At 40.0% G+C, this 27,934-nt stretch overlaps 1 protein-coding gene across 1 annotated transcript in view; it reads left to right on the top strand.

The window, feature by feature from the left end:
* The first annotated feature begins 1,688 nt into the window (after positions 1 to 1,688).
* LOC116507594 (TGF-beta receptor type-2-like) overlaps positions 1,689 to 27,934 on the top strand; it is a 55,077-nt gene continuing 28,831 nt past the window's right edge. Inside the window, exon 1 of the mRNA XM_032215841.1 lies at positions 1,689 to 1,928. Coding sequence (XP_032071732.1) covers positions 1,823 to 1,928 — 106 coding nt within the window. The 5' untranslated portion in view covers positions 1,689 to 1,822. The remainder of the gene's footprint in view (positions 1,929 to 27,934) is intronic.

Here is a 27,934-nt window from a genome sequence, read left to right as displayed (position 1 = left end):
CAACCCTAATTACCACAAAAGGTTCATCCACATAAGGTCACTGGTGACAAACTCATGGAATAGTGAGCGACCTACTGTTTTGCCCTGTGGCCTGCACTCCTATGTCAGATTGCATTTTTCCTTTATGCAATCTATTAGATATCTGGCAGGGTAGTAGCCATGGAGTAAGGGCCTAAGCCAGGTGACCCCCATCGTGCTTGCTTGCAAAAGAGAGGAAAAGAGGTCATGCTCATCCTTATTTTGAATCAAGGAAAGAAGCAACCTAGAATTAAGGAGAAATTTCATGACAGTGAGAACAATTAATCACTGGAATAGCTTCCCTCCAGAGCAGAGGTGGGTCGCTCCCGGTTCAGCTTGGTTCGGACGAATCTGTAGTAGCAGTGGAGGGAGGTGTCGCAGAAGCACAGAAGTGTTGCACACGTGCGCAAGCACAAGTGAACCAGTAGTAAAAAAAAATAGAAACCCAACACTGCTCCAGAGGTTGTGGGTGCTCCAATACTGGAGGATTTTAAGAAGCGTTGGACAGCCATTTGTATGAAATGGTGTAGGGCCATGATGGCAAACCTATAGCATGCATGCCACAGATGGCACACAGGGCTATATTTGCTGGCATGCAAGCCATCAGCTCCAGCATGCATGCACACGACGGGCACCTGATTTTTGGCCTTCTGGAGGGCCAGGGGAGGCCATTTTTGCCCTCCCCAGGCTTCAGGAAAGCCTCCGGAGCCTGGGGAGGTTGAAAAACAGGCCCAACAGGCCAACCGGAAGTTTGGAAACGAACTTCCGGTTGGCCCATTGGCCCCTTTTTTCACCCTCCCCAGGCTTCAGGAAAGCCTCCAGAGCTTGGGGAGGGTGAAAACTGCTCTCTGTGGGGGGGGGGGCTGCGCATGCACAGGTCAGTGGGGCACATTGAATTGTGGGTGTGGGCACATGCGATAGCGCACGCGCACAGAATTTTGACACACCTTTACAAAAAGGTTCGCCATCACTGGTATAGGGTCTTCTGCTTGAGCAGGGGGTTAGACTAGAAGACCTCCAAGGTCCCTTCCAACTCTTGTTATTCTGAAAGTGAAAAGTTGGAGCTGGAAAATAGTGGCTCTGGGAGTCCTCCCCTCCATAGAAGCACAGACAGGATATTTGTTGGATTGTGTAGCATCTTTGCATTTGTGCAATTTTATGTTATACAAATGTTTTATCAGTTTGGGGAGAGTATGTTTCCTCTTGCTGATAGCTTTACTGTTTCTTTTTCCTTTGTTCTAAAAAAAAAGTTGGCTTGAGCAGTGACTGCAAGGAAGAACAGAAACAAAAGTGGCCTCAAAACAGAGAGCGATAAATGTACAGAGGTTTTCCTAATTTCTAGATCTGTTCTACATTACTTTGTAATGGAAAGAGGTCTGATGGGAAAAAAGCTGCCGTATATGTCTTGATTTATGATTTCATCCTTTTTCTTCCAAAGAAAAGTTTTATACATTTAATCTCACAGGCCGGCTAAAATTAATGGCAGACATGAGTTGATCTTTGCACAGCTCTGGATGGCAAGATTTCCCCCCCCCCTTTTTCCTTCCTGTTCCTGAAACGGCTCGCCGTTGTCATCTTTATATCAAGCTTTGGTCTCGGTGCCAACTTTTCCTTCCCCCTTCTTCCCTCTCCTCCTCCTATATTTGTGTGCGTTCAGAATGAGCCAGCATTCGTCAGCTCAGAAACTTCAGTTCCTGGGCGGACCCCACACACTCATACAGCTGGATTTGAAACAGCTGGATCTGCCTCCCTTTCACTTTTAGCGAGGAGCCCCACAAGCCCTGGACAGGCTGGCTGGTGGAGAATGAACCAAGAAGCACTGCAAAACTGGGATTTGGTTGCTGGCAAGAGCCAGAAAATGGGTTACTGCAGGAGGCTTCCTCAGCTTCTGCTATTGCTGCTTCAGCTGCGTAAGTACAGAACTAACTTTCACTGTTTATTTTCCTTCTCTTCAAGCTCCGTCCTCCTCTGTGGGTGATTTAGCTGAAGGAGACGGCAGAGAGGTTGGAGAATTTAGAGTAAAGCTGGCTGGAAAATCTATTCTGTGCTTCTTTTCAACAAGTGGTTGGTGATTCACTTCAGTTCTTCAGGCTCCTCTTGAAGGCAACAAAACAGTCACTGCTATAGCCAGGTCTGGGTTGGCATTAACGTTATGCAAGATAACTTTTTAGCCACTTTTTAGAAACAATTCAAAATTGTTGACATATTTAGCCAGACTGAATCCAGCTGAGACGATTGGTTGAATGGTTGCGAGTTCTGCATACTTGAATGCTGAGATAGCTCCCTCTTCACCACCCTCTTTTTCCCATGCACTTTCACAGATTTAGGCAGAGAACTAATTAAGCTTAAGTAAACTAACACAGTTGAGAAATGAAAGGCGCATTTGGGCAACAGCATCTTAACTATTTGAAGTTCAACGCAACCAGCACATTAGCAAATAATTCCTCGTTACACACATTCTTCTATATATGTCTATAATCATCTGTTACAATTCTCATGCCAGACTTTTTTTAAAAAAAAAAAACAGTCCCACAATACTACAAAGTCTACTTCCTTGGTTTATAACTTGAAGGCAGTCACCCAGAGATGCCATATGCAAGTTAAAAAAAAGTATACAGACATATGTAGCCTAAAGTATGTAACACCTGCAAATACGTACTTTCATATGGAATTTGTATATTTTACTGACACATCCCATTTCCACTAAAACCAGATTGTTCATAGTTCTGAGAAATCAGGGGATAAACCTCCGGGAAAGGACTTCCTAACTATTAGGTGTTCCTAATCAGTGTTCTATGGGTGAAGCTTTGCTATTCCATGTGCTGCTTATTCCAGCTTCTTTGAAAGAACAGACCACGAGCCTGTTCTTCAAAACCAACCTAGCAACCTAGAACTAAGGGGAAATTTCCTAACATTGAGAACAATTAACTAGTGGAACGGCTTGTTTTCAGTAGTTGTGGGTGCTCCATTACTGGAGGTTTTTTAAGAAGAGCCTGGACAGTCACTTGTCTGAAATGGTATAGGATCTTCTGTTTGAACAGTGGGTTGGATTAGAAGACCTCCAAGGTCCTTTCCAACTCTGTTATTCTGTTATCTACAGATAGTTCTTGTTTGGTAATCTATTAGAGTCCAGCTATCTTGGCATCATTTACAATACTGTTTGGGCAGCATTGAGCAGAGCCAAGGTGGCGCAGTGGTTAGGGTGCAGTACTGCAGGCCACTTCAGCTGACTGTTATCTGCAGTTCAACGGTTCTAATCTCACCGGCTCAAGGTTGACTCAGCCTTCCATCCTTCCGAGGTGGGTAAAATGAGGACCCAGATTGTGGGGGCGATATGCTGACTCTGAAACCGCTTAGAGAGGGCTGAAAGCCCTATGAAGTGGTGTATAAGTCTAACTGCTATTGCTATTGCTATTCCTGCCATCCAAAATCTTACACAAGCTGGAGAGCTTCTTTGTGGCACAGTTTCTCATATGTCTCCTTGATTGCTGAACTGGACAACTACACTGGTGATAAACGATTGCACACAGGAACCTATACACATAGGCTTTATACAGAGCTGTCCATATAGGCCTAATCAAACTGATCCAGTAGTACTCATTACAATTTGCAGTAGATTTGCAAGGCCTCAGGAAGAGGCACCATCTGAGATATTTTAAAGATATTTTTGAGATATTTTTTATTTGAAAAAAAGCAGAGAATGAACTTCCTGCATGTGACTAAGCTGTGACTCTTGCTTAAATAGATTAATCATTTTTACAATGGCATTTTTCTGCTTTGTCCTTCCCCAGACAGATACATAGACATACACACATCTTTTAAAGTGCTAGAGGGGGAAACTAGAAGTTGGACATACATGGTTTTTTAAAAAAAAAAATATTTCCACTAAAACAGCTTTCCAGAAATCAGATTATGGATGTGTGGAGCTGCAGCTCCTATCATATCCATATGCCCGAGGAGTTAAAGGAATGAAGTCCACATGAGGACACCAGTTGGGGAAGCTGCTATATGAGAATGTTTCTGGTTGAGGCTAAACTGGAAATCCAGAAAATAGGATGCAGAGCAGAAAGGAAGAGCTGTATTTCATAGGATTTTGTGCAACTTTCCCTAAGAAGTGCTACATCACCCCCTACTTAGATCTTTTAAGAATTAAAAGAAGGTCCAATATAATTCATGGGTATCGGCAGCTAGAAACAGATAAATTGAGTTAAGATTACAAGCCCTGAATTTTACCTGCAGGTCTACAGAACTCAGCTCATAGAGTTGTGCACAGGAACAGGTTGTCAAGCAACCTGGACCTTCCACAATCTGATCCTATGCACATCTACTTGCAGAGATTGAAGGTAAAAGAGGAACATAGTTCAAATCTTTCCCATTAGTTTCAGTGAGATATTAGGCATTGCTGATCATACTAAGAATGCTGGTCATGGGCATCTTCATGCTCACTGGCTTTCTTGAATATAAAATGTAAGTCAAGTTAAACTCAACAGCTCTGTTACATAAAGTTAAAAATAAATCCAAGGCACCCCCACCAGTGCTCCCAATGCACAACTCAACTTTCTGGATCATATGCAGTTATGGTATTTAACTTGGGTTTATTGTCTTCCAAATAGAGCACTCAACACTTTGGGTTTACAGAAACTGTAACTAGTAACCAAATTTCATTTAAATTGGTTTCTAAACAAGGATTAACAAGAATCTGAGTATTCTTCCCCCCCTCCCTTTCTTTGTCTTTGTAAGAACTAGGGAAGGTCAAGTCTGAGGTCCTTTCTCAAATTACATTTCTGTCTTGGATTCAATATCTTTTATCTGACTATTTTCTTGGTTGGAACTAATCTTCATGTTCCTCAAGGTTAGTCCTACTGCCCCTTATATCAAGTCACATCCCATTAGCATTGCCTTTAAGTGTTGCTATCCAATGGGACCTGGGAAGGGTGCGTTTTCTATAGCACCTTCTGCCCTACTGAAGAACTTTTTTCCTGGGATCCAGCAATCCCCCACCTCCTTCCCCTTTTGGAAAGCCATAAAGACCTGTTTTCTTCCCCACGTGTATGGGGGAAGCTTGGAGCCTGAGGATTGAATGGATAGATGGATTGGATGTGGTGGGTCAGGCACTTGGTTTTTTTGCTGTTATTTTTCTTGCAAGCTGTCCACAATTGTGTTTTATACCATGGGAGGCAGCATACAAATCAAATCAATCAATCAATCAATCAAATAAACACATGGTTAATACCGATAAAAATAAGCAGCAATTTTATTCATATCTGAAATGTTTTGCATTTAAGTAAACTTAGGATGAGAGGCTATGTTTCTAGTAGATGGATAATCAATTCAATCTCTGCAACAATTCATATATATATAGAACAGGCAATCGTATAAGATCAGCTAAGCCTCCAGAATTTCTGTCTTTAATTTGCAAATGGGCATCTTTCCAGGCTCATTGGAAAATGCTGAGGAATATTCTCACCAGATGTACACGAAGATAGTCTTTGGGTTGCTCTCCATGTAGCACATCAGCTTTTCTTCTTCTCTTATCATTATCATCATCTGCCCCTCCCCTACACATTAGTATTACCATCATCACCATCATTGTCTTCAATCCATTTCATAACAAAAAAATAAAATAAAATCTAGTCCTCCCCAAAGCAAGGAGACATGGATTACTTAGGTTCTTCTGGCAGAAAACTTTGAAAGAATTAGGGGCTCTGAATCAGTGTACTTGACATATGCAATTCCCTGGATTGAATGCATCCCTTTGTAGATAAGTAAAGGCACAAAGTCAGCTGAGTGACTTTGTTGGGCCACTCACTTTCTCTCAGCCTTAGGAAAGAGGCAATGCCAGGGGTGAAATTCAGCAAGTTTTGGAGAATCGGTAGTGGAAATTTTGAGTAGTTCAGAGAACTGGCAAATACCACCTCTGGCTGGTCCCAGAGTGTGGTGGGAATGGAGATTTTGCAATATCCTTCTCCTGTCATGCCCACCAAGCCATGCCCACAGAACTGGTAGTAAAACAATTTGAATTTCACCACTGGGCAATGCCAAATGATTTCTGAAAAACCCTGCCTAGAAAACTGCAGGGACTTCTCCAGACAGTTTCCAAGAATTAGATCCGTTTGAACAGAATAAAAACAAACAAATCGAGAGCCACTTTAATAGAAAGTGAGGGATTGTGAATCCAAGTCCCACTTTGGGCATGAAGCCAAGCACTCTCAATCTGTCAACCCAAGGAAGTTGGCAAGAGCAAAACACTTGTGTGGATTCTGTTCGAAAATAGTCAAAGGGCACCATGTTGATTATTCCCATAATATATTTATTTCTCTAATATTCGATGAGGAACTTGCATGAGGAACATGGCTGAGTTGGTTCTGCCCATTATGGGTTAACGCATCACAGTAAGGTAAAGCAAATAAACTATATTATGGTTTGGTGTGTTTTGTGAAGCCATTTGGTTGGGGTTTAATCACTAAGGCAAATCAGGATTGTACAAAACAGGTCTATTCTTCACTAGGGAGGAAGTAGCTATTAGGAATATAATCTAACGGTTGGGTTGGCAATATATAAATCATGTAACAATGCTATACCTGTTTCTTTAAATCATGCTGTAAATGTGATTGGTTGCTGTTTCCTCAATCGGCCATAAGATGGAGCCAGAATCACTGTTAGATGCTGATCGGATCTGAGTATTTAGAAGCTGGCTGTTAGAGGTGCCATAAAGTGATCAGCGTGAGTTATTGTAAGTTTTGCAACTGCTAGCAAGCTTTGTGTACTGGACTGTTTGTATGATTATGGACTATGTTATTTGGATTATCCCTTAACTGAAAGATGTTGGTGACTGACGGTCTTAACCGTGTATGACTTGGAATGTTTGATGGACTCTGATACCTCTATTTCCACGAAAGTAAAAGCCTATTTAAACTGCGGTGTCTCTGTATGCTGGTTTGTGTGTTCTCCAACACCACACTCACAACGCTTCTCTGAACGCACTCACTCTCCCAACGGGGAACTTACCTAACAGTAGCTATCAGGAAAAATTCTCAGTTTAGTTAGCACCTCATTGTAGCAATCACCAGGTTGCAGAACCCCAGCTCAGCACAACAGGATTTCCTTTCTGGACATCGTGGCTTCCATCCCTTATATGGAGTTCACAAAAGAGATTTGCTTTTCTTGATTGGTGACCATAATGGTATTTCCATCAGCATCCCTTGCTCTCTCCATTTGTCTAACTATCTTTTCATCGATCACCTGTGTTTTAAACTTTGGTTGTTGGGCAATTGTGCTTTACTTGCTATTGGGAAACAGCACTTTCAAAGAAGCAAAAATAGGCAGCATCTAGCTCTAGGGTTTCTTGATGCTACTTTAAAAAATAGAAAAAGAAGATAATTAGAGATCTTTGACTTATATTTCCTGCAGAAATAACTCAGACGATGTCAAGTGAAAAAAGGACATGTAAATTTTGTTTAAGTAGATATTTAAAAATTCAAAGCAACAGTCCTAATATAATATAATGCTTTTCATTTATATGTTTTGAGGGACGCGGTGGCTGTGGCTAAGATTCTGAGCTTGTTGATCAAAAGGTTGGCAGTTCGGTGGTTCGAATCCCTAGTGCTGCATTATGGGTTGATCTCCCATTACTTGTTCCAGTTTCTGACAATCTAGCAGTTCGAAAGGACATAAAAAATCCAAGTAGAAAAATAGGGACCCTTTGGTGGGAAGGTAACAGCGTTCCATGCATCTTTGACATTTAGTCATGTCGGCCACATGACCATGGAGAAGTCTTCGGACAGTGCTGGCCCCTTGGCTTTGAAATGGAGATGAGTACTACCCCTAGAGTCAGGAACAACTAGCACATATGTGTGAGGGGAACTTTTACCTTTATATATATGTTTGCATTTTGCATGTGTTTGGCTTGTGTTGTTATGTTAGTAATGTCCAAAAAGAAGACCTGACTCAATCAAAGATCCAATGTTTACTGCAGAATTCTTCAAATCCTTTTACTTGAAAGCAAGGTATCAAAACCAAGTGCATTTTTTTCCAGTTGACACTAAATTGTTCAAATTTGGAAGTTTTGGAGGCTTTTTGGCTTTTGAAGGACTATGATGAAATTTCATCTGAATATGTTTTAAGATTTTATAAACTATTATGTAAACATCTAGTTGAGCAGTTCATCATTTATTAGAAGGACTTACATCTGACTAGATATTTATAATATTACAACACAATTTTGGACCACCAAATAATTAAACAGTTGTTTACATATCTATGGCACTGAGTAGGCGGTGCTGCCATGTTTTACATCCCCAGAGGGTATACTATATTAAATTTACATACTGTACATTCAAATTTAAAAGAAAGTATATCAAATATTTTAAAATATAAGTATTCAATGTAGTGGCTCTGAACAGTGAAATAATATTTTTTTATGTTTTAATGTGGCACTGAGTAAAGGGATATGTTTATCTGGGTGAAATGAAAATGGTTAGAGAGAAAGCAAGGGGGTGGGTTTCCTCTACTAATGAGCCATTCTTATTGGAGTTGAGTAGTTAGGCATGTGAGGAGAGAAATGGAACTCAAACAATATGAGAACAGAGAGAGAGGTTTAGAGAACCAGGCATTGTGGTATTGGCTGAAATCCTGAAGAGGTTGGCTGCAGACGTTGCTCAGAGAGGGTTGGCAAAGAGGAACTGAGGCAATGGAAAGCCATGTAAAGACAAAGCCTGGTAAGATCTTCAGGCGGTAGTGAGGAGCACCACAATGATAGTGGTGGAGGAACATCATTTACAATAGATGCAGCATTAACAGGAAGATATCTTAGGTATTCCAACAGTCGTGGCTGCAATGCCAGGTGTTTTCAGCAAGGGTGCATTCTAAAAAAAAAAAAAGCTAACATTGCAATAGCAGCCTGCAAACAAGCCACCATAAAGTTTAAGCAGAAGCTAGAGAACAACAGGAAACTTGTCTAAGGCCAAAGGACTTGATGAGGAAGAAGGAGAAAGGTTGCAGAAGCAGGAAAAAGGTTGGAATTACTATAGTGCAGTGATGGTAAACCTCTTACGGCTCGCATGCCGAAAGCCAGAGGCTTTCTAGGAGCCTGGGGAGGGTGAAAACACCGTCCCCCCCCCCCACGGACGCCTTCAGGAGCTTCCCTGAAGCCTCTGCAGCATGAAAAACCGGGGCTATAGACAAACCAGAAGTTCATGAACGGACTTCTGGTTTGCTCATAGGGCCGTTTTTTGCCCTCCAGAGCTTTCAGGAGGGCTCTGGAGGGCGAAAAATGGCCCTACGAGCAAACCAGAAGTCTGTTCATGAACTTCTGATTTGCCTATAAGGCTGGTTTTTCGTGCTTCGGAGGCTTCAGCCTCCGGAGGGCGAAAATCGGCCTCAAAAGAAGGCTGAAGTCAGATGGCCAGTGCGCTGGAGCTGACAGGGCAACGCCTTGCGTGCCCTAACAAATGGCTCTATGTGCCACCTGTGGCACATGTGCCATAGGCTTGCCATCACAGTTATAGTGGTTGAAACTATCCCTAAAGTGAAAAGCAGTAATTGAGGATAGGCTTCTTTGAGGCCTAAGTAAGTACAGAATGGGGGGGATAGAGACTAGTTGGATAGGATGTTTTGGGGAGCTATATAGGTAAGGGGCTTTTAGTGAGAAGTGATGTGGATGGTTATTGAGTAAGGATGGGTTCCGGCAGCCACTACTGCCAGTTTGCTCGTGGGTGTGCCATGCATGTGCTTGAGCTTTGGGCACTTGATGCATACTGTGGGGGCATGGGAAGTACAATAAAAATTGTTCTGTGCATGCACAGAACTGAAAAACAAGATGGCGGCACCATAAGCGCCACCCAGAGAACCAGTTTGGGGGCATGGCAGGCCTGGGTTGCTGCCGGTTCCAGCATCTCAGGCCGCCAAACCACTACCAGTTCAGCCAAACCAGTAGGAACCTACCACTGTTATTGAGATTCCTGTAGTGTCACCAAGTGACACAATCAAGAGCAACCACTGAAATAATGTCATATCTTGGGATATAAATGGAAGCCTGGTAGATGCAGATGAGTGGGTGGATCTCCTTGTTAATTGTCCTGAGGAAGGAAGAGAGGAGAAAGTAGGGAAAAATAGAGAGAAGGAGGATGAAAAATTGAAGTTCTGATGCCAGAGAGAGAGAGATGGCAGGATGCAAAGACCAGGCTTCCTTCAGAAAAGGTAGATTGGAAATCAGAGACCAATTCCTATTTCTAGTCCTCTGACTTGATTACAGGATCTACATAGTCATCCAGAACTCTATAAGCCACTGGAAGCAGATTTTTATTGATAATGAATTCTGCAATTCTGGTGCAATTCAGGATGGTGGGCACCATCTTTAAAGTCTTCTATGGCTTAGGGCAGGGGGGGGGGGTCTCCAAACTTGGCAAGTTTAAGACTTGTGGACCATCTCCCACAATTCCCCAGCCAGCATAGTTGGCTGAAGAATTCTGGAGCTGAAGTCCACAAACCTTGAAATTACCAAAGGAATGGTTATCTCAGTGCTTGCCTGCTACGAGTGGAATCTCCCCAGTTGGTACATTGAGCAAAAGAAGGCATGTTAATGTTAAGGGTCTCTCTGCAGATGGAAGACTACCTTAAGTGACTGTGTTCTCGTGTTTTCAATAATACAACACACACACCCTGCCCTGGCTCCTTCAGGGCAGTCTTCTCTCAGATATCAAGACTGTCTCTTTTCTGTCTAGTTTTTGAAAAGGCTGGCTGTTCAGGAGAGCATGGGATGAATAGATGGAATATTGAACTATCTCCAAATTGTGGAATGCCTTTTATTCTTGTTGGAAGAATTAATCACGGTTGTTTGCTCTTTCTTTGTTATTGCTATGGTTTTTAATATTATCACTGTAATCAGTTAGTAAGCTGTTCCAAGTCTCCAGCATGTAAGGCCAGAACAAACCAAAATATTTTAGGGGCACATAAATCTGCTTGGGGAAAAAAATAAAGCAAAGCAAAATGAAACAAAACAAGAAGGATGAGCAAAATGGTTTTGGGAATGTGCCTAAATATAAATAAATATAATGGGAACAAGCTTTATTTCTAAAGCAAGATGTTTTCAGAATTAGTGGCTGTGCAGAAGAGGACGGCCTTCAGAGAAGGGGCACAGTAAGGAGGTTCTCTATTGAAATAGCATCTGTCAGGCAACTTTGTATGTGAAATGGCATAATCTCAGGTATTCTAGGCTGAGAATAGGATAGTACGTATGCATGGCCTAGAGTTGTGATGGCAAACCTATGGCATGTGTGCCTGAAGTGGCACGCAGAGCCGTTCTACTTCTGTGTTTCTTGTGTGCATACGTGCATGCGTGCATGATGATTCAGCTTTTTTTTTGCGTATGCTGCAGTACCGGAAACCAGAAGAGTTGGTCTGTGCGCATGTGCACTGGCCAGCTGATCGTTGCACATGCCAGTATCCAGAGGACAAGCTGGCCGGTGCGCATGTGCATGCCAGAAAACAGAAGTTCATTTCCTGGTGCACGCATGCCCACTTGGCAGCTTGTCTTCAGTGGCACATCCCCAAAGAGTGTGCGTGCGCTCATAATTTGCCGTCACTGGCCTAGTTTACTTCTAGAGCAGTGGTTTTCAACCTGTGGGTCGGGACCCCTTTGGTGGGTCGAATGACCCTTTTACAGGGATCGCCCAAGACCATCGGAAAACATGTATTTTCGATGGTCTTAGGAACCGAGACACCAATTTCATGATTGGGGGTCACCACAACATGTTGAACTGTATTAAAGGGTCGCGGCATTGGGAAGGTTGAGAACCACAGTTCTAGTTAAAAGGATATGGAAATGGATTTTTAGTTTAAGATTTGCATATGTACTGCAGTATATGCCACTTGATTCTTATGTACAATAACAAGCAAAAACTTGGTATCACGAATCAAAAACTGTAGGTTCCAATAACTGGGTTAAGACAACACCCTACTCTTCTGCCCCATGTATATCTAAATCAAGCAGATAATTTCCTTTTTGGGAGGAAAGCCATTACAGCAAGAAATCTAAACTTGTGTCAACTGAAAGAAATAAACATAAAACAGTTTATTATAATAGCAATAATGGCTTTGAAGTTGAGGTTTTTGAGATTATGTTTCTTCAGAGCTGAAGAATTGCTATAAGATAGTGTACACTTTGGCAGAGAGAAAGAGAGAGGGAGGGAGGAAGAGGAAGGGAGAGGGAGAGAGATTGACTTCTGGTCAAAAATAAAACTCGCAAAGAGCTCCTGACAACAAGTTTGTCCAGAGTCTCTGTAGTTAATGCATATGACATATCTGTAGATAATGCCTATAACAGTTCTAGTTTTTGAGATTAAAGTACATTCCTTCAGAGCTGGAGAACTGGATAGAATTCGCCTTCCTCCCCAGTCCTTTTATGACTTCTCAAAATCTGCTATTGGAATTGAGCAGGAGACACGTTGAGAGATGCAGGTTGGGAGAGGAGTGTACAAGAAACTCTATTTGCATAGAAACGGTGGACCAATTACACTGATCAATTGAATTAATTATTAACATTGAGCTACAATTTAAAATTTCTGGAAGATAGAAATGGCATCAGCGGAAAACTGAATCGGATGTAAAAAATATGGTTGCTCCTGGATTGATCTGACTTTTGTTGTTCTTGCTGTTAAAGATCATTACACCCCTCTCTTTGTTTCTTCTGATTTAGTGGCATTTTTAAGAAAAGTTTCATCACTATAACAAAACAAGTTGAGAAACTCTTAGCTTATTGGATCAAAGAACTGGACCTCTGAGTTACAGCAGCTGCCTTGTTCTGACGTCTCTATGTTGGCTCATCAAAGTTCCACCAGATGGTCAATGGAGCGCCTGCAAAAATTTCCAAACACTCCCCAGGCGATTCATTTAAATCAGCAGTAACCCATTTGCACTTAAAACAGAGCACAAGCCCCCATCTCTCACATGTTATATACATAACATTTCTGCCATATTTACTGTTCCAACGATAAGGCTAGATCTCTTTATGTTGCTCTTTGCAATCCTTTCCCATCCATTTGGACAGATTCATATCTTCTGCAGAGAAAAGAAACTCTAGGCAGCTTAAGTCGCCACGGCAGGATTTCCACTTGAAAAAAATCAGGTTCTTTAACACATCATTTGATGTGTTGTTGTTCAGTCATGTGCAATTCTTCATGATTCCATGGACCACAGCATGCCAGTCCCCCCGTGCTCCACTAACTCCCAGAGTTTGTATCTGGCTCTACCCATACCAGTAACATGGTGGTTATCAATCTTTGAAGATGGGATGGATTGATTTCTCTCTCTCTCTCTCTCTCTCTCTCACACACACACACACACACACACACCAGACGTGGTATTCAGCAGGTTCTGACTCGTTCTGGAGAACTGGTAGCAGATATTTTGAGTAGTTTGGAGAACTGGTAAATAGAACCCCTGACTGGCCCTTCCCCCATCATTTCTCTGCCTCCTGAGTCCCAGCTGATCGGGAGGGAATGGGGATTTTGCAGTATCCTTCCCCTGCCACGCCCACTAAGCCATGCGCACCAAGCCATGCCCACAGAACTGGTAGTAAAATATGTTGAATCCCACCATTGAACTGTGGGCAGTGAAATTTCCTTCCAGATGCTGTGCTTGTCTTTGTAGGATTATGAAGCTGAATGTTTTAAGTTCTTATTCAGCCATGGAGCTTATGTGATGACTGTGAAGCTATCACTTTTTCTCAGCAGAATCTACTTCACAGGGTTAAAGGTCTGTAGAAATTCTCAGTCATCCAGGTCATGGTTGTCCTAAAGGTCCTAAAGGTGCTTTTTCAGGAGGCAACTGGACTTCCTTGTTTTTTTCCCCTTTGAAAATGTTTCACTTCTCATCCAAGAAGCTTCTTCAGCTCTGACAGGATGGTGGGGAATCCTTCCATTCCCCACTATCCTGTTAGAGCTGAAGAAGCTTCTTGGATGAGAAGTGAAATGCCTTCAAAGAAAAAATGAAGTCCAGTTACCTCTTGAAAAAGCACCTGTGGGATAATTCACAGGGTTGTTTGTGTGAGAAGACCTATGTGTAAGTCACCTTGTACTCACCACAAAAGGTGAATCTATAAACATATTTAACTTCTGCACCGTCACTGCAGGGGTGAAAAACTGCAGAAGACAGTCCTGACTGTAATCTGTCTAATTCTTTTCCTTACCTCCCAAGACTGATATATATATATATATATATAAGGGTGATATCAGAGTCAAGGTTGCTTCCCATATTTAAAATGCTATAGATTTCATCTCAATTCTTAATATGATCCTTCTGGTCAATTTCTAATTATAGAGATATTATTTCCCAAATATTGGATTTGGTTCAACCACTTACCTTCATACCTATTGGCTATCCACAAAGCCAGACCATAGTTATAACATAGCAGATACGGAGACCATATTTATAACATAGCAGATATGGAGAGTGGGCAGGGGACTATTCAGTCATTCCTAAATATATTATGAATTCTAGGCAGGGCTGACAGTTCTGGTGCTTGCTGAGGAGGTGCGTGTTCACTTCCAATGCACTTAGTTTATATAGCTGTAAATGAAATAAATATTACTAGCTACCACAAGTCCCAAGTGCTCTCTCATCTAAAGAAAGATAAAACTTAAATAGAGGCCAAAATAGATATGTTTTTAATAGTATGAGTGTGGGTTGCAATAAATCAAAAAATATTTTATGCCAGGCAACTTGGTGCTTTTGAAGACATTTTGAATTACACTTCTCCCAATCTTGCTGGCATTGACCCATGCTGGCTGGGCCTGATAGCGATTGGTCCAAGACATCTGGAGGGTAGCAGGTTGCCTTGTCCTAAATTGTACAAATGCAAAAGAAAAAAATGATTCCGTGCATGCTATTAACTCTATGATTTCTGTTCCCAGTAAGGACCTCTCTTTTATTTCCTCTTTTATCGCTTAGTGTATTGAGAGACCCAATAAGGACACAGCCTAAAAATTCCTAACAACATCCCCCAAAACCCTTTATTGTACATAAATGCTTTGTATTTGTTACCACTACATTTAGAATACTGACAGACAGAAAATGGAAATAAACCTTGACTTCTTCAATAAATTTAGTTGTAAAGCTGATTATGATGGGAGAGATAGATAGATAGATAGATAGATAGATAGATAGATAGATAGATAGATAGATAGATAGATAGATAGGTGGGTGGGTGGGTGGGTGGGTGGGTGGGTGGGTGGGTGGGTGGGTGGGTGGGTGGAGGGAGGGAGGGAGGGAGACTGGGAGACTGGGAGACTGTGTCTATCCTGGACTAGTTCAGTGCATCAACCCAAAATAAGATTCTTTCCTTTATGTTACTAAGGACAGAATTTATTTCCATGAATTTGGAATTTTTAGTGACTTCTATATCTCATAGTTCAAATGCTTTAAAAAATGCTTTGTTTCTTTTTTTAATCACACAAACAAGTCCTTTGTAAGGGATAATTTGGGGTTGATGCTGTAAAATGTTAATTCTTTTCACCACTTGCCTTGTAAATATCAATTTGGAAGAGCTTGAAGGTTACATAAACTGTTTTCATTTAATGGTACCTGCTTAAACGTGTGTCTGGGTGCAAGTGTTTGCTTTCTGATGTTTATCTTGAAATATTTCTTTGGATTTAATTTAAAAAAAAAACCAAGTCAGTGGGAATGTTTCTGCTAGTACCAACAAGCTTGAGAGCAGGCCAGGGGTCAAATGCTTCTAGGTTTTTATTTCTTTAGTACATGAATATTCTTCCCACTTTCTTAAGGATTTGCTTTGTTCACTAGTCTGTTTTTTTTTCATGCCTCAGTAAAATCTTGGTCCTAAATCAAAGTATGAGAAGAAACTATAGTAAACTTGAGCTTTATGGAGCCCCGGATTGTGTTAATTACCACTAATATTTATTACTTGGACTGCCATAGTGCATATCCACTTACCTGGGAATAAGACTGCATTTATCTTGATTCTAGAGTAAGCAGAGAAGCCTCTTGCTTAATATTTGATATATCTTGGATCTAGCTGTGCAGATCCAGTAGAGGTGGCAGAGTCTTCATTTTGCAACATTATGAAGGATGCGTTGAAGCCTGCTGGTCCTGAGAAAGGGGACAGGATTCTCCAAGGCCTCAGTCCCACTATCTCCAGTCTAGAGTCCCTTCCTGGTTCATGAACACCTCCAGGAAAATAATTAGAGGCTGAGTCAGAGCAATGACAAAGATGTCCTTGAGTGAGAGGGTGAATGAGGGAGTAGTAGTACTTCGTACCTTGAATCAGGTAATTGTGCATCCAGGAGAAGCTAGCGTGCAAATTTTAGATATCTATCAGTTGGTTTCCAATTTTCCTTTTTTTTTTTTAAGGAAACGTCATTGAGAAGGTGATGGGCCTACAATAACAGAGGGCCCTGGAAGAAACAGATTACCTGGACCGTTCTCAGTCTAGATTCAGACCCAGGTGTGGAATTAAATTCACACTCATCACCATCATATAGATGGAATTTCTCCATGATAATCTATCCTTAACTTGTTCTTTCAGGACTTCCAAGAGATTGCTCATCAGCCTAGTGCTGGTTATTCTCTTCCTTCCACTTTTTCCAGAATTAGAGTCTGTCCATAGAGTTGGAATTTTGCATAAGTACACTGAAATAGAATAATTTGAATCTGGTCATTTGTGCCTCCAGTAAGAACTCTGGATTGATTTCTTTGATGATCCATTGATTTGTTTTCTTGATGAACCAAGATTATGGTATTCTCAGTCTTTTCACCACCAAGATTCAAATATTCTTACTATCCTGCTTGTTCAAAGTCCAACTGTTGCTTCCATAAATTGTCACAGGGAATACTATGGTTTGCATCATTCTGCTCTTTAGATTACCATAGTTTTTACTTTTTTCAACTAGATTTTTTTTTCTGTTAATAGGGTAAGATCTAGGAAAGTCAGTCTCTTTTTTTTGGCTCTTTTTCAATGTTCCAGAAAAAATATGGTCAGTAAGACCAGTGAGGAATTTTTAGAGCTTTGTAATCTTGGCTGAGTTCATTTTCCAGTGTTAAAATTAATAATTGGTCAATAACTTTAGGCTCTCTGGAGGAACCAAAGCTTCTGGAACATCCTACATGTATTTGTGACCACAAATTGTGCAGAAACAGGCAGCAGAAACTAAATTTTCACAACTTTGCACTTAATCTCTCTCTCCACATTTGTATGTGTATATGTGTGTGTGTATCCAAGTTTGCAAATTTACATCTGGATCTGTGTTAAGCTTTGGAAGACTTACAATCATTTCATTTTAATGAAACAATGTAAACTGAATGGACAGCCTTAGGACTGAGCGGCTTCTCACTTTACCGTCTATCAAATTCTTTCAGGGAGAAACATGAGTAGGTATAATTTTCCCCAGAAAGTAACTTTGGAAACCTACTGTCAATTAAAATTATACTTTAGATCTAATATATCAATTCTGTCAGAGGAACCTAACAAACTTAATATGAGGTCTCACTATTGCAGGAAAGAAGAAACCTTGATTTATTTACATATTCATAGCTGAATCTGCTCCTGATCTGAATTATTCCCCTTGATCTTGAATTCTTTCCACTTGGATGAAACTCAACTCGACCCCTTTAAAATCCAGCATCCAGAATTTTTCCTTCATATTAGATCTATAATGTACCAGACGTATAATATGGAGATCCAGTGTAATATAGTGGTTAAAGAACTGAAAAAAGATTCAGAGTTTCAGATTCTAGTCCATCTGTAGTCATGGAAACACCCTGGGTGGCCCTGGGCCTGTCCCTCATTCTCACCTCAGCCTACTTCATGGATTGTTTGAGAGATAAAATGGAGACTCTCATATAACCGTCTTGAAATTATTTTTGGCAAAAACCCAAGAAAGCATCAACAACAGCAAGAATTCTGTAGATTAGCTCATTGGTGGCTGTATCATGCAAACAGGCAATTTACAATGCTGTGGTAGGATTGCAAGAATTGTCCATTGGAATTTTTTGTAGAAAATTTGGCTTTATTGTTTGCAAAACCTAAAACTATTGGAAGCGTGCATCTGAAAAGGTTTTTACAAAAAGTGATCAATGTTTTGTGGAATTTCAAAATTCATATTGACTGACCGAGTCAGAATGTAATAACTAGACACTATTATTATATAAAGGAAGAATGTGTGATCCATTGATGTGACAATACTGGAAGGCAGCTGAATTGCTGGAAAACAACTGGAGAAAGTAACAAAATATTATGATTTACAAATTAAAGTCAAAAGGGTAAGGTTGGTGGTCACTGAAACTCATGCTACATCACCAAAAAGATTCACCAAATTTCAGGCATTTTAAACTTTATTGGATGTGATACCACTAATTTTGCACAAGACGCCTTTAGTTGGAAGAGTACTGGTGTACATTTTGTGGAGAGATTTCCAATATTAAGTTCTTGGCCTGGACCTGAATCCTTGGCATCATTATCCAATTGATTAGATTGTGACATTTACACAACAACAACAGTATAGCAGCAACCGAAACAACCACCAAATTACTTCACCCATGTGCATTTATCCAGAACTTTTTCTATTTGTATACCCAATTTTCTGATCTAACAATCACAGAAAATTTTATTTAGAATGCCAACCAATTGTCAAAATGCTTTTTTAAAGCTCTCACACTAGGAACAGCAGCTTTCAAAACAATCCTGTAAACATTTTTCGAAAAAAGAGATTATTTTTTTTTTATTTCTCGCTCTGGATTCAGATTTGGATTTGGTCAGAGATGATATTGGTTGTACTGCAAGACAGACAAGAAAAGTGCAACATCGTTGTTACTTCTGGTTCTTTTAGAAGTCCAGATGAAGGACGAGGCAGGAGGCAGTCTGAGGTAACAACAGCTCTCTTTATTCTAGGTCAGTTCAGTAAACTATGTACATAGGCAGTTCAGCACCTTCCCTGCTTGACAGCTATTTATATGGAGCTGTCAAGCAGAGAGACCAATAGGCACGCCCCTAGCGGCCTGCACTTAGCCAAGCTGCGTCTTAACCAATCAGGATGCGGCTTGGCTGTTGCTAGCCGCTAGGTCGTAAGTCGAAGACTTAACAAATACTCAACAGTTCTCTTGGTAGATTTAAATAATTTTAACTGCATTTTAATCCACTGAAGAAGTGGAAGGAAGGTGTTATTGCCTGGTGGTGCCTTCTTCATCTCTGGATTCTATTAAGAAGGTGGCAATTGCCACCAATATGCTGGTGACACCTAGCTGTACTTCTTCTTTCCTGTGAATTCAAGTTTGGGCTTTCCAAGAGCCTTCCCATGGCTAAACAGGGCTGAATATGAGCGAATAAGCCAAAGCTAAGTTCAGACCAGATGGAGCCACTGCTGGTTATGGGGCCTGGATTGAAGGGTTTGATGGAATGACTTTTCTCAATAGGCTCACCCACTCCCTTAAGGAAATCTGGGGAATTTCCTAATCCAGAGTCAATGCTGGATGGTTGCCAACATTTGTGGCAAGAAGGGGCTGTTATCAACGTCATCTGATCATCCAGTTGTGTTTTTCCATAGAGGGCAGAGGTAACACATGCCAGAGTAACTTGAAGGCAAAATTATTACCATGTACTTTCTGTGGGATAGCCCTTCAAGAGAGGCCAGTGCAGGTGATGATGACAGAAGAGGCAGGGAAGGGCACAGATGGTTGCTTGGTCTCAGGCAACACAATATCTTGGCCAGGATCTGTTCAATTAGCCCCTGAGGAAAAAACATTTATTGCTTTGGTTTTGGTCCAGTTATTTTCTTCCTCATCAAAGAAACCAACATGCTATTCAATTTCAGCCAAGCAGAACCAACCTTTTCTTCACACAGTAGACACAGCAGTTAATCTCATTCAATACACCAAACAGAAATAAAACCAGCCACCTGACCTACAGGCTAGCATTTGCTGAGAACCTGGACGTTGTGTCTTAGTCAACAAACCATCACTTGTAACTGGTGGCTTTAACACAATGTCTGCCTTCCACCTCCCTTGATAGCTACCCCTCCTTCCCTGCACATGCGCACCGGCCAGCTTGTTGGTATTGATGGTTGACAATGAGGCCATTTGAAAATTATATTAAAGAGTGGGCTAATGGGATTGAGAAATCAGGGAAACCAGTCAGTTCTCTAATGGACCATGATGATCAAGCCCACAAATATAATTCCTCATAAACTAAGAATCCACATCCTCACCCCACAGGGATGTCAATTGATGGATTGAATATGTGCCATCAGATTGTTTTCAATTCCTAGAAATTTAAATAGATTTTCTGCAGGGAGGGGGAAGATTCCACAATTCGGGCGCCCCAGCAGAATAGGCCCTCCCCATAAGGCCAACCAAATGTAGCTCCCTAGATGTAGGAACCTGCAATATATCCATTCTTGGAATTCTGATGTGACAGGCAGATGAAATCAGGCAAAGATCCCATGCCATCTTGAAAGGTCAATACCAGCATCTTGAATTGAACTTGGAAACAAACGGGTAGTCAATGCTGCTTATGCAACAGAGGTGTAATGTGTGCTCTACCAGAAACCCACATAACTCCTTGTGCCCCTGCATTTTCTCCAGTTGAAGTTTCTAGATACTCTTGAAGGACAGCCCAATATAGAACAGATTGCAATAGTCGAACTGGGAAGTGACCAGGGCACGAGTAGTCATGATTAGGGATGCTTAATCCAGCCATTCAATCAATATGCTGATTTCCAAGGCAATTGCTAAAATGATAAATTTTACCCATGTATACTTAGAACCAGAATCTTAACTCAAAATGGGGAGAGAGTCCGCAGTGAGTTACATAACCTTGAGAGTAATCTTGAAAGTGCTAAAGCAATTCAGATGCAGTTAGCGGCTGGATAGAAGACCAGAAAATCCCAAGATTGAAAGACTTGAGAAAGTTTTTTTTTAAAAATCTGGAAAATGGCATTGGCAAACAATTTCTGCATTGTTATCAAGGAAGCTTCATGGCTGTAAATACTTTCTGATTGAGGCAGTATGCAAACTGATGAATAAAAATGTTCATGTCACCAGAAATTGACTTAAGGAAAACTTTTTTAAAAAATGTATCTTCCAATAAATTCCCACTTCTTTCAAAGACTTTCAGTGGAAGAATACTGCAATGATGTGACGCCACGCTATCATTTTTGAAAGCAATTTTTGTGTGTGATGGAACATGTGTTGTTAATTAATGAAAAAGTAAAGGAAGAAAGTTGCTAAACCTACTATTAGAACATTATGTCCCTGAACCATTAACTTAGTTTAACTGCCACATCATTCAACTTAGCTCTAATTAAACCCAGATGAATTCTTTCAATGCTAATACGCAGATAATGTAATAAAGCTGCCCAAGCAGTTAAAGTACCAACAAACTTTTTCAAAAAGCTTCCAGATGTGGCTGAGGCAAATGCAACACATCAAAATAAAAACTTTTTAAAAAGTGGAAAAGGAAAACATGGAATTGGCTCTAAGCTAATTAAGTACAATTCGCTCTCCAAAAATAAATTGAAGACATAAGGCATTAACAATACCACAGATCAGCTTTCTTGCAAAGTGACACATGCGCACACACTCATGTGAATTCACCAATTCTACCATTTATTTCAAACACTGGTTCTTTTGTCATGCAAAATATAACTCTTCGGCATCAGGAAGTGGGGCAGGAGACTTACCGCTGGTGTCATGCCAGAACAGAGAGCTTCTCAAAACAGTAAGGAGTCAAATAATGGAAAATAATAGATATTGTTTGGAAGAACACCATGACTCTGATAATCAGAACCAGGGGCTTGGTTTTCTTTGCAGCTTCTGAAAGGATCCCCATTAGTAGGACCTCACTGGATTGAAAGGGAGTGAGGTAACAACCTCCATATATCACTATTCAAGGCTTTAAGTCCCTAAATTCTATCTTATTCCAGTTCTCTAACCAGGAAATATTTTTGTTGACTTCCCAAGATTCAGTAGCAAGGGATAGAAAGTTAGCAGATCAGGGGACTCTCAAATCCAGTGTTAGCTTGAATCTCATCTTGAGCAGTTATCCAACCTTTCAGCCGATCCAAGCCTAATGCTATCCCAGGATTTTTCAAATGTTGAACAAGTTTTATTATTTTTTTTAAAAAAGATTACTTTGCTCATTTATATAGGTGGGTGGTTTCCAAAATAAAATTAAAATGTTCCAAATGGCTACCCAGCCATAATTGGATTAGTAGATGACTGTCCACTAGAAGAAAAACATTGTCCATGCTTTTCAGAATGTGAGGAAGACTCTGGGAAAAGTGTAGCCCATAATATCAAAGCCATCACAAAGGAGAGCTCTCACAGCAGTCTTTTGATCATTGTAGTGTGCCAGAAGTATTATCAATTTTTAAATTCTCGTCTAATACTATAAAATGGAAGGATTTCATCCATTCCAAGTGAAGGTTCCACATCAATAATAGGTATCTTGGTTCCCCTTGGATGCTGCCCTTGACAGAGTCCTCTTCCCTCCCCTCCCTTCCCATACATTCCCTTCCCCTCCCTCCCCTCTCCTCCCTTTCCATTCCCTCCCCTTTCCCTTCCCCAATTTAGTTATAGTCAATGAATTCAAGTAATTTAACAACTGTTTTCTGCCTTAATGATTTCTTCCAACAACCAGTTTGCCAAACTGCTCAGCATGTTAACAACCGGTTCTCCCGAAGTGGTGCGAAGTGGCTGAAGTGGTATAGGACTATACCAGCACTGGTATAGTCCTATACCATTACATGGCCAAATGCCTTTCCTTTAAAATGTTGGTCCTTTTCATATTCTGTGAGATTTCTCTGTGGTATAATTATTAGCTGCTTCCCCACAGGTGGTGAAAGGAGGAGAAACTGCTTTTTTAAAAAAGTGGTTTTCCAAACTTATTTTTCAGTGGTCCTTAGCAATGCTTCTACTTCTCACAATAAAATGGGTTAAATGTAATTTTAAAACTTTTCTATTCTGGGTCAAGCTTCGGGACTGGTGACTTTCAGAAAATATTCATGTAGTTTCCTGGCAACAGTAGGGGAGTGATTTGCCATTGCTGTCTTCCAATATATATTTTTCAACTTCCATCCAAGGAACTGACCCTATTAAGCTACAAAGCCCAGGCAAGAATGGTCAGTGCTATCGTCTACTATTATCTGTGGGATAAAATAGCAAATGGAATTTGTTAACCTCAGAGAGAATGTAATGTTTTTCTTCAGAAAGTCAAAGACATCTTGTTTACATTTTTTCCTGAGCATTCTGATGAGTGATTTCAGGAGGGGTGCAAGGAGCCAGTTGTACAATTGCACTTGTACAAGGTTTGTCCCTAGAATTGTCTAGGATGACTCAGAAATTTTCACAACTTGATCTTATCTTCTTTTCTCACCAGCCCTATTTAACTGGCAGTCTTCAGATGTGTAGTATTCTTGATCTTTCCATTTTTCCTTAGAATATCTCCATTAATCTTTCCACAAGTCTAATTTTAGCCATAACTTCTTTAAAGATCTCCTCTAAGATCTTGTTAGCTAACTTCTCTTCTAAGCCATAAAAGAAATGCCTTTTTTAACTTGCAAAAAAAGAAACCATTAAGCAAGTTGCTATGCTGTTGTTTCACTCTATATTTAATATAAATGTTCAACAATACGTTGGAAGTTGAAACACTGGTTTACTAGTCCCATTGAAACTATAATTTCCTTATTAATTGGATAGCATCCATCTAATACCCTTTCTATTCTCCCTTTGGGTTTAATATGATGTGCCAAAAATACAACAATTGAATGACTGATACCTTTTTCTTGCTTGATAGGCCACTTCCCTCGACTGTAGTTAGCTGTTGGAAAAGGAAGTAATGGTTTCCTCACCAACAAAATTTTCATAAAATCAAATTATGTGCAGTTTATTTTCCATTCATGACAAGGGGAATAGCAGGAGGCTAAATAATTGGCAAAGTCTATACCAGGGCTGTCAAACTCACGGCCCCATGAGCCTGATGTGGCTGGTCACGCCCCTGCCTAATTTAGCTAAGGGGGAAAAGTCGTGATACATCATGTGACGACACCATGACAACGTGAGTTTGACATCCCGATCTACATTGTTGGTATTCCTCAATACTTTCAGGGAGCCAAGTGCCCCCAGATGTTTGTGCACTATTTTTAAAAAACCCTCAACTTTCAGTAATAGTTTTCCTGACTGATTGCTTGAAAATTATTTTATTTTAATTTACCACAGGTAATCAAGCAACTTTTCACATTTGGAAACAGAAGGAAGACTATGATAGAATCTCAGGGAAAATTATCTAACTTGTAAAAACAATTCAGAAGTTGTATCAATTAGGCAGAAATGCAGTGAGCTTCCTTACCAGGGTGGTTTTCTTTCTTTCTCATCATTTTACTGAAATTTGTAATAAAGTACAAACTAATGTGAAATAAATTAGAAGGAAAAAGAAAATGAAAGGAAAGTTTAGAAATTATTTAAAAATTCTTCTTCCCATAACATCTGCGTGCAATGCCCAAATCATCATCTTTTGAATCTTGGTTCAGACAAAGTTCTTTAGGAATTATAAGAACTTTCAAGTATTTTATTATTGATTAGATATCCAACTTTGCATTCCTCTCATTGGTTCCTCTCACAATCCCGATTTTTAAATAGTCTTGAAAGCTTTCACCAGCCTGTTTTGTAAATCCCATAAAGAGCCAGGATTTCTTGTTGCAGCTGTTCCATGTCCAGATCCTCTTCTTGGTTTGTCTTTTTTATTCCTATTTTGGTAATCTCAATGTTGTTATCTTCCATGCTGTCAAAGTCTCTAATGTTTGTGTCAAGTAAGAATTGTTTTTATTTTTTCTCATCAGACTGTAAAAGTTTAACCACTGAAAGCTGTATCATTTCTGAGAAATAGTTATTAATATCTTACTCAATTTTTTGAAGGATTCTTTAAGAGAAGTTAAAAATTATAAACAGCTTAATCATTTTAATTTCTTTCTGTCTGGTCCTTTAGTTCCCTCTAGTGTCCATTTGCAACCTTCTAACCTTAGTTCTTAACATCATTTTAGTTCCATTCCAGTTGTATCTCATGAGTGTATTATTTAATTATATAGTTGTTTTTCAAATCTTACAGAAAAAATAATCAATATTCCAAATCTCCCTGGTCTCCAGACCATTTGAAATTCTCTTCAATTAAAAAGTAGCTTTTTTTCTCCTTTTTTTGCTATTTGCATATTATTGCATTTAAAACTGTTAAGACTCTATTTGAAATGCCTTCCATTCAAAGATGAAGGTGGAACGTAACAGGTTGTCAAATGTAAACTTGCTGATTAGAAGGTCTCTAATATCCATGATTTGGTTAAATTGAACATTTCCAAATGTGATTAAAAGTGAGTTTGGCTGACTTAGTGTCCTTATCAAAAGATCCACTACTGCTGAGACCAAAGATGTCATCTCCCTCAGGTTCTGATCCTCAAACCCTTGGGAGACCGTTGTTTTATGGTCTCCACATAGGACTTCTGATGTTCTCCCATTCTTTCCTCCTCTAAAAAAGCCTCAAAGGACAAGTCTACTCACTGGTATTTCTTGTTTGTAGAGACATTTTCAGTCAGCCATGAGTCACTCAAAAGTACCTTGCTGGGTATTTTCTGATGGAGGTTAAAAGCTGTCTGTCTGGGAAGGCTCCCTGCATTCAGCATCATCCATTGGTCTCCTAAGTGGCCACTTTCAGTTCCCTGATGTGATGATCAGAGACAGAGAGAGAATACTAAAATAATATATTAAATACCAGAATGTTTCATTTCAGCAGAGACAGAGAGAGGGAGAGAGAGAGGGAGAGAGGGAGGGGGGGGGTCTTGTTTTGCTTACTTGCCTCTTTCATGCCTTTGAACCATATCTATTCTCCACACATATGCCTGAAAATATTCCTACCTGGAAAAAAAGGCAAAATTAAAAAATCATAATGTCACAAACTTGAAGCTGTTTAAAAATCACATTTTTCATCTGTCGGGAAAATCCAAGAGTTTATATACAAAATTGGGAAAGCTTAGCCCATCTCCTCTCATGTTCTGTTTTGATCTTGACATAACTCTGTGTTTTAGTTTGTCATTCCATTCTTTTGATCTTTCCCAGATCTGGGAAATCTGCCAGAGGGAGTGAGATCATTAACAATGTTTGTGTGAAAGAACGCCTTCCTGTGTGATCTGCCAAATGAGGTCCAACTATATCATCATTTTTGCTTGATACTCCTACTTTTTGCCTACGTTTAAACAAATAAAACAAACAACAGGTTGTTTCTAAAAGTGACAAATATTTGAAATATTTGATGGTATGACCCACCATGTCATACACAGCAGCCTTCTCCAACATGGTGCCCTTAAGAAATATTGAACATGAATGTCCATCAGTCTCTGTTAACATGTACTCCCTGAGGATTATAAAAGCCAAAATCAAACCTAACTAGTCACCAAACTAGAGAAAGTCAATACAGGTAATCCTTGAGTTAAAATTTGGAATGTCCATTCCATTAGTAATCCAAGGATTTGTGGAAGTGAATCTTATACTTTGAATGTGATCACTCTTTCCTTTCACCCACACATTCGCTAATCGATTGCTCGGCTTATTAACTGTACATGAAGTATTTCAGGGTGGGGAAGGCCATGGGTATCTAGTGGTTAAGGTGACCAGATTTTCAGATTGGTAAAGAGGGACACCTTTGACCGGCGTGGGGGGGGGGCTTGATTAAAAATTTTATACGGAGCAACAAAAATTTTCATACAACACAAAAATAGCATTGTAATATTTTTTTTATTTCAACATAATTAAAATTTACAAATATAAATTGTAACTGTTGCCAAACATCAAAATTTTGATCACATGACCATGAGGATGCTGCAATGGTTGCTAAGTGTGAAAATAGTCGCTAAGTGTGAAAAATGGTCATCAGTCACTTTTTTCAATGCCATTGTAACTTTAGTCACTATACCACCTTTCTTGCCACAGTTCTTAAGTGAATAACTGCAGCTGATAAGTTAGTAACATAAGTGAATCTGGTTTCCCCATCTGACTTTGTCAAAAGGTGATTATATGACCCCAGAACACTGAAACCATCATAAATACAAATCTGTTGCCAAACATCAAAATTTTGATCGCGTGACCATGAGGATGCTGCAATGGTCGCTAAGTGTGAAAATGGTCGCTAAGTGTGAAAAATGATCATCAGTCACTTTTTTCAATGCCATTGTAATTTGGTCACCAAGCCCATTATACCACCTTTCTTGCCACAGTTCTTAAGCGAATAACTGCAGCTGGTATTTTGTATTTTGGATAGAATCTTTTTTAAATAGTCTAAGACAATTTAAAAAAAGAATCCACACAGAATAAAACTATTTTAAAAAATCCTATGCACAATAAATAAAATATTATTTTAAAATACATTAAAAAAATAAAAGAAAAAAAAACCCAGCTCAGTTACCAACAGGCAGGAACTCCAAGTCAGTCCAGAATGATGTAGATGTTAATACAAAGAACTGATTAAAATCAGTTAAATGATTAAAATGGTGAAATTAGTCAGGGAAATATTTTTCAAAGAAACTTTGCCACCATTTTCCCACCTGAGCCGACCTCCAACCTCCGTGCCCCTCCCCTCCGGAAAATCCAGGAAGGAACACTCGCGACTTCTCTAGCCAAGTATTTCCTGCAGCTCTATGGTATTGGGTCATCTTTTCTTATAAAATGAGGTAAAAGGGGTGGGGGGGTCCGTTTTCTTGCTTTAACGTTTTAATATCTTCAATGAAAGTACTGAGACAGAGAGAGGGTTTAGACAGAGTATCTTTTGTCTTGCCCCGGTTAGGATTTCTTAAGCAAATTCACTGGGCTTTCAACATGAAGCCCCGGGACACGGGACAAATTGTTATAAATTGTGACTGTCCTGCCAAAATCG

Source organism: Thamnophis elegans, chromosome 1 (genome assembly GCF_009769535.1).
Source record: "Thamnophis elegans isolate rThaEle1 chromosome 1, rThaEle1.pri, whole genome shotgun sequence".
Lineage (NCBI taxonomy): Eukaryota > Metazoa > Chordata > Lepidosauria > Squamata > Colubridae > Thamnophis > Thamnophis elegans.
This window is presented reverse-complemented; position numbering and strand designations above follow the sequence as displayed.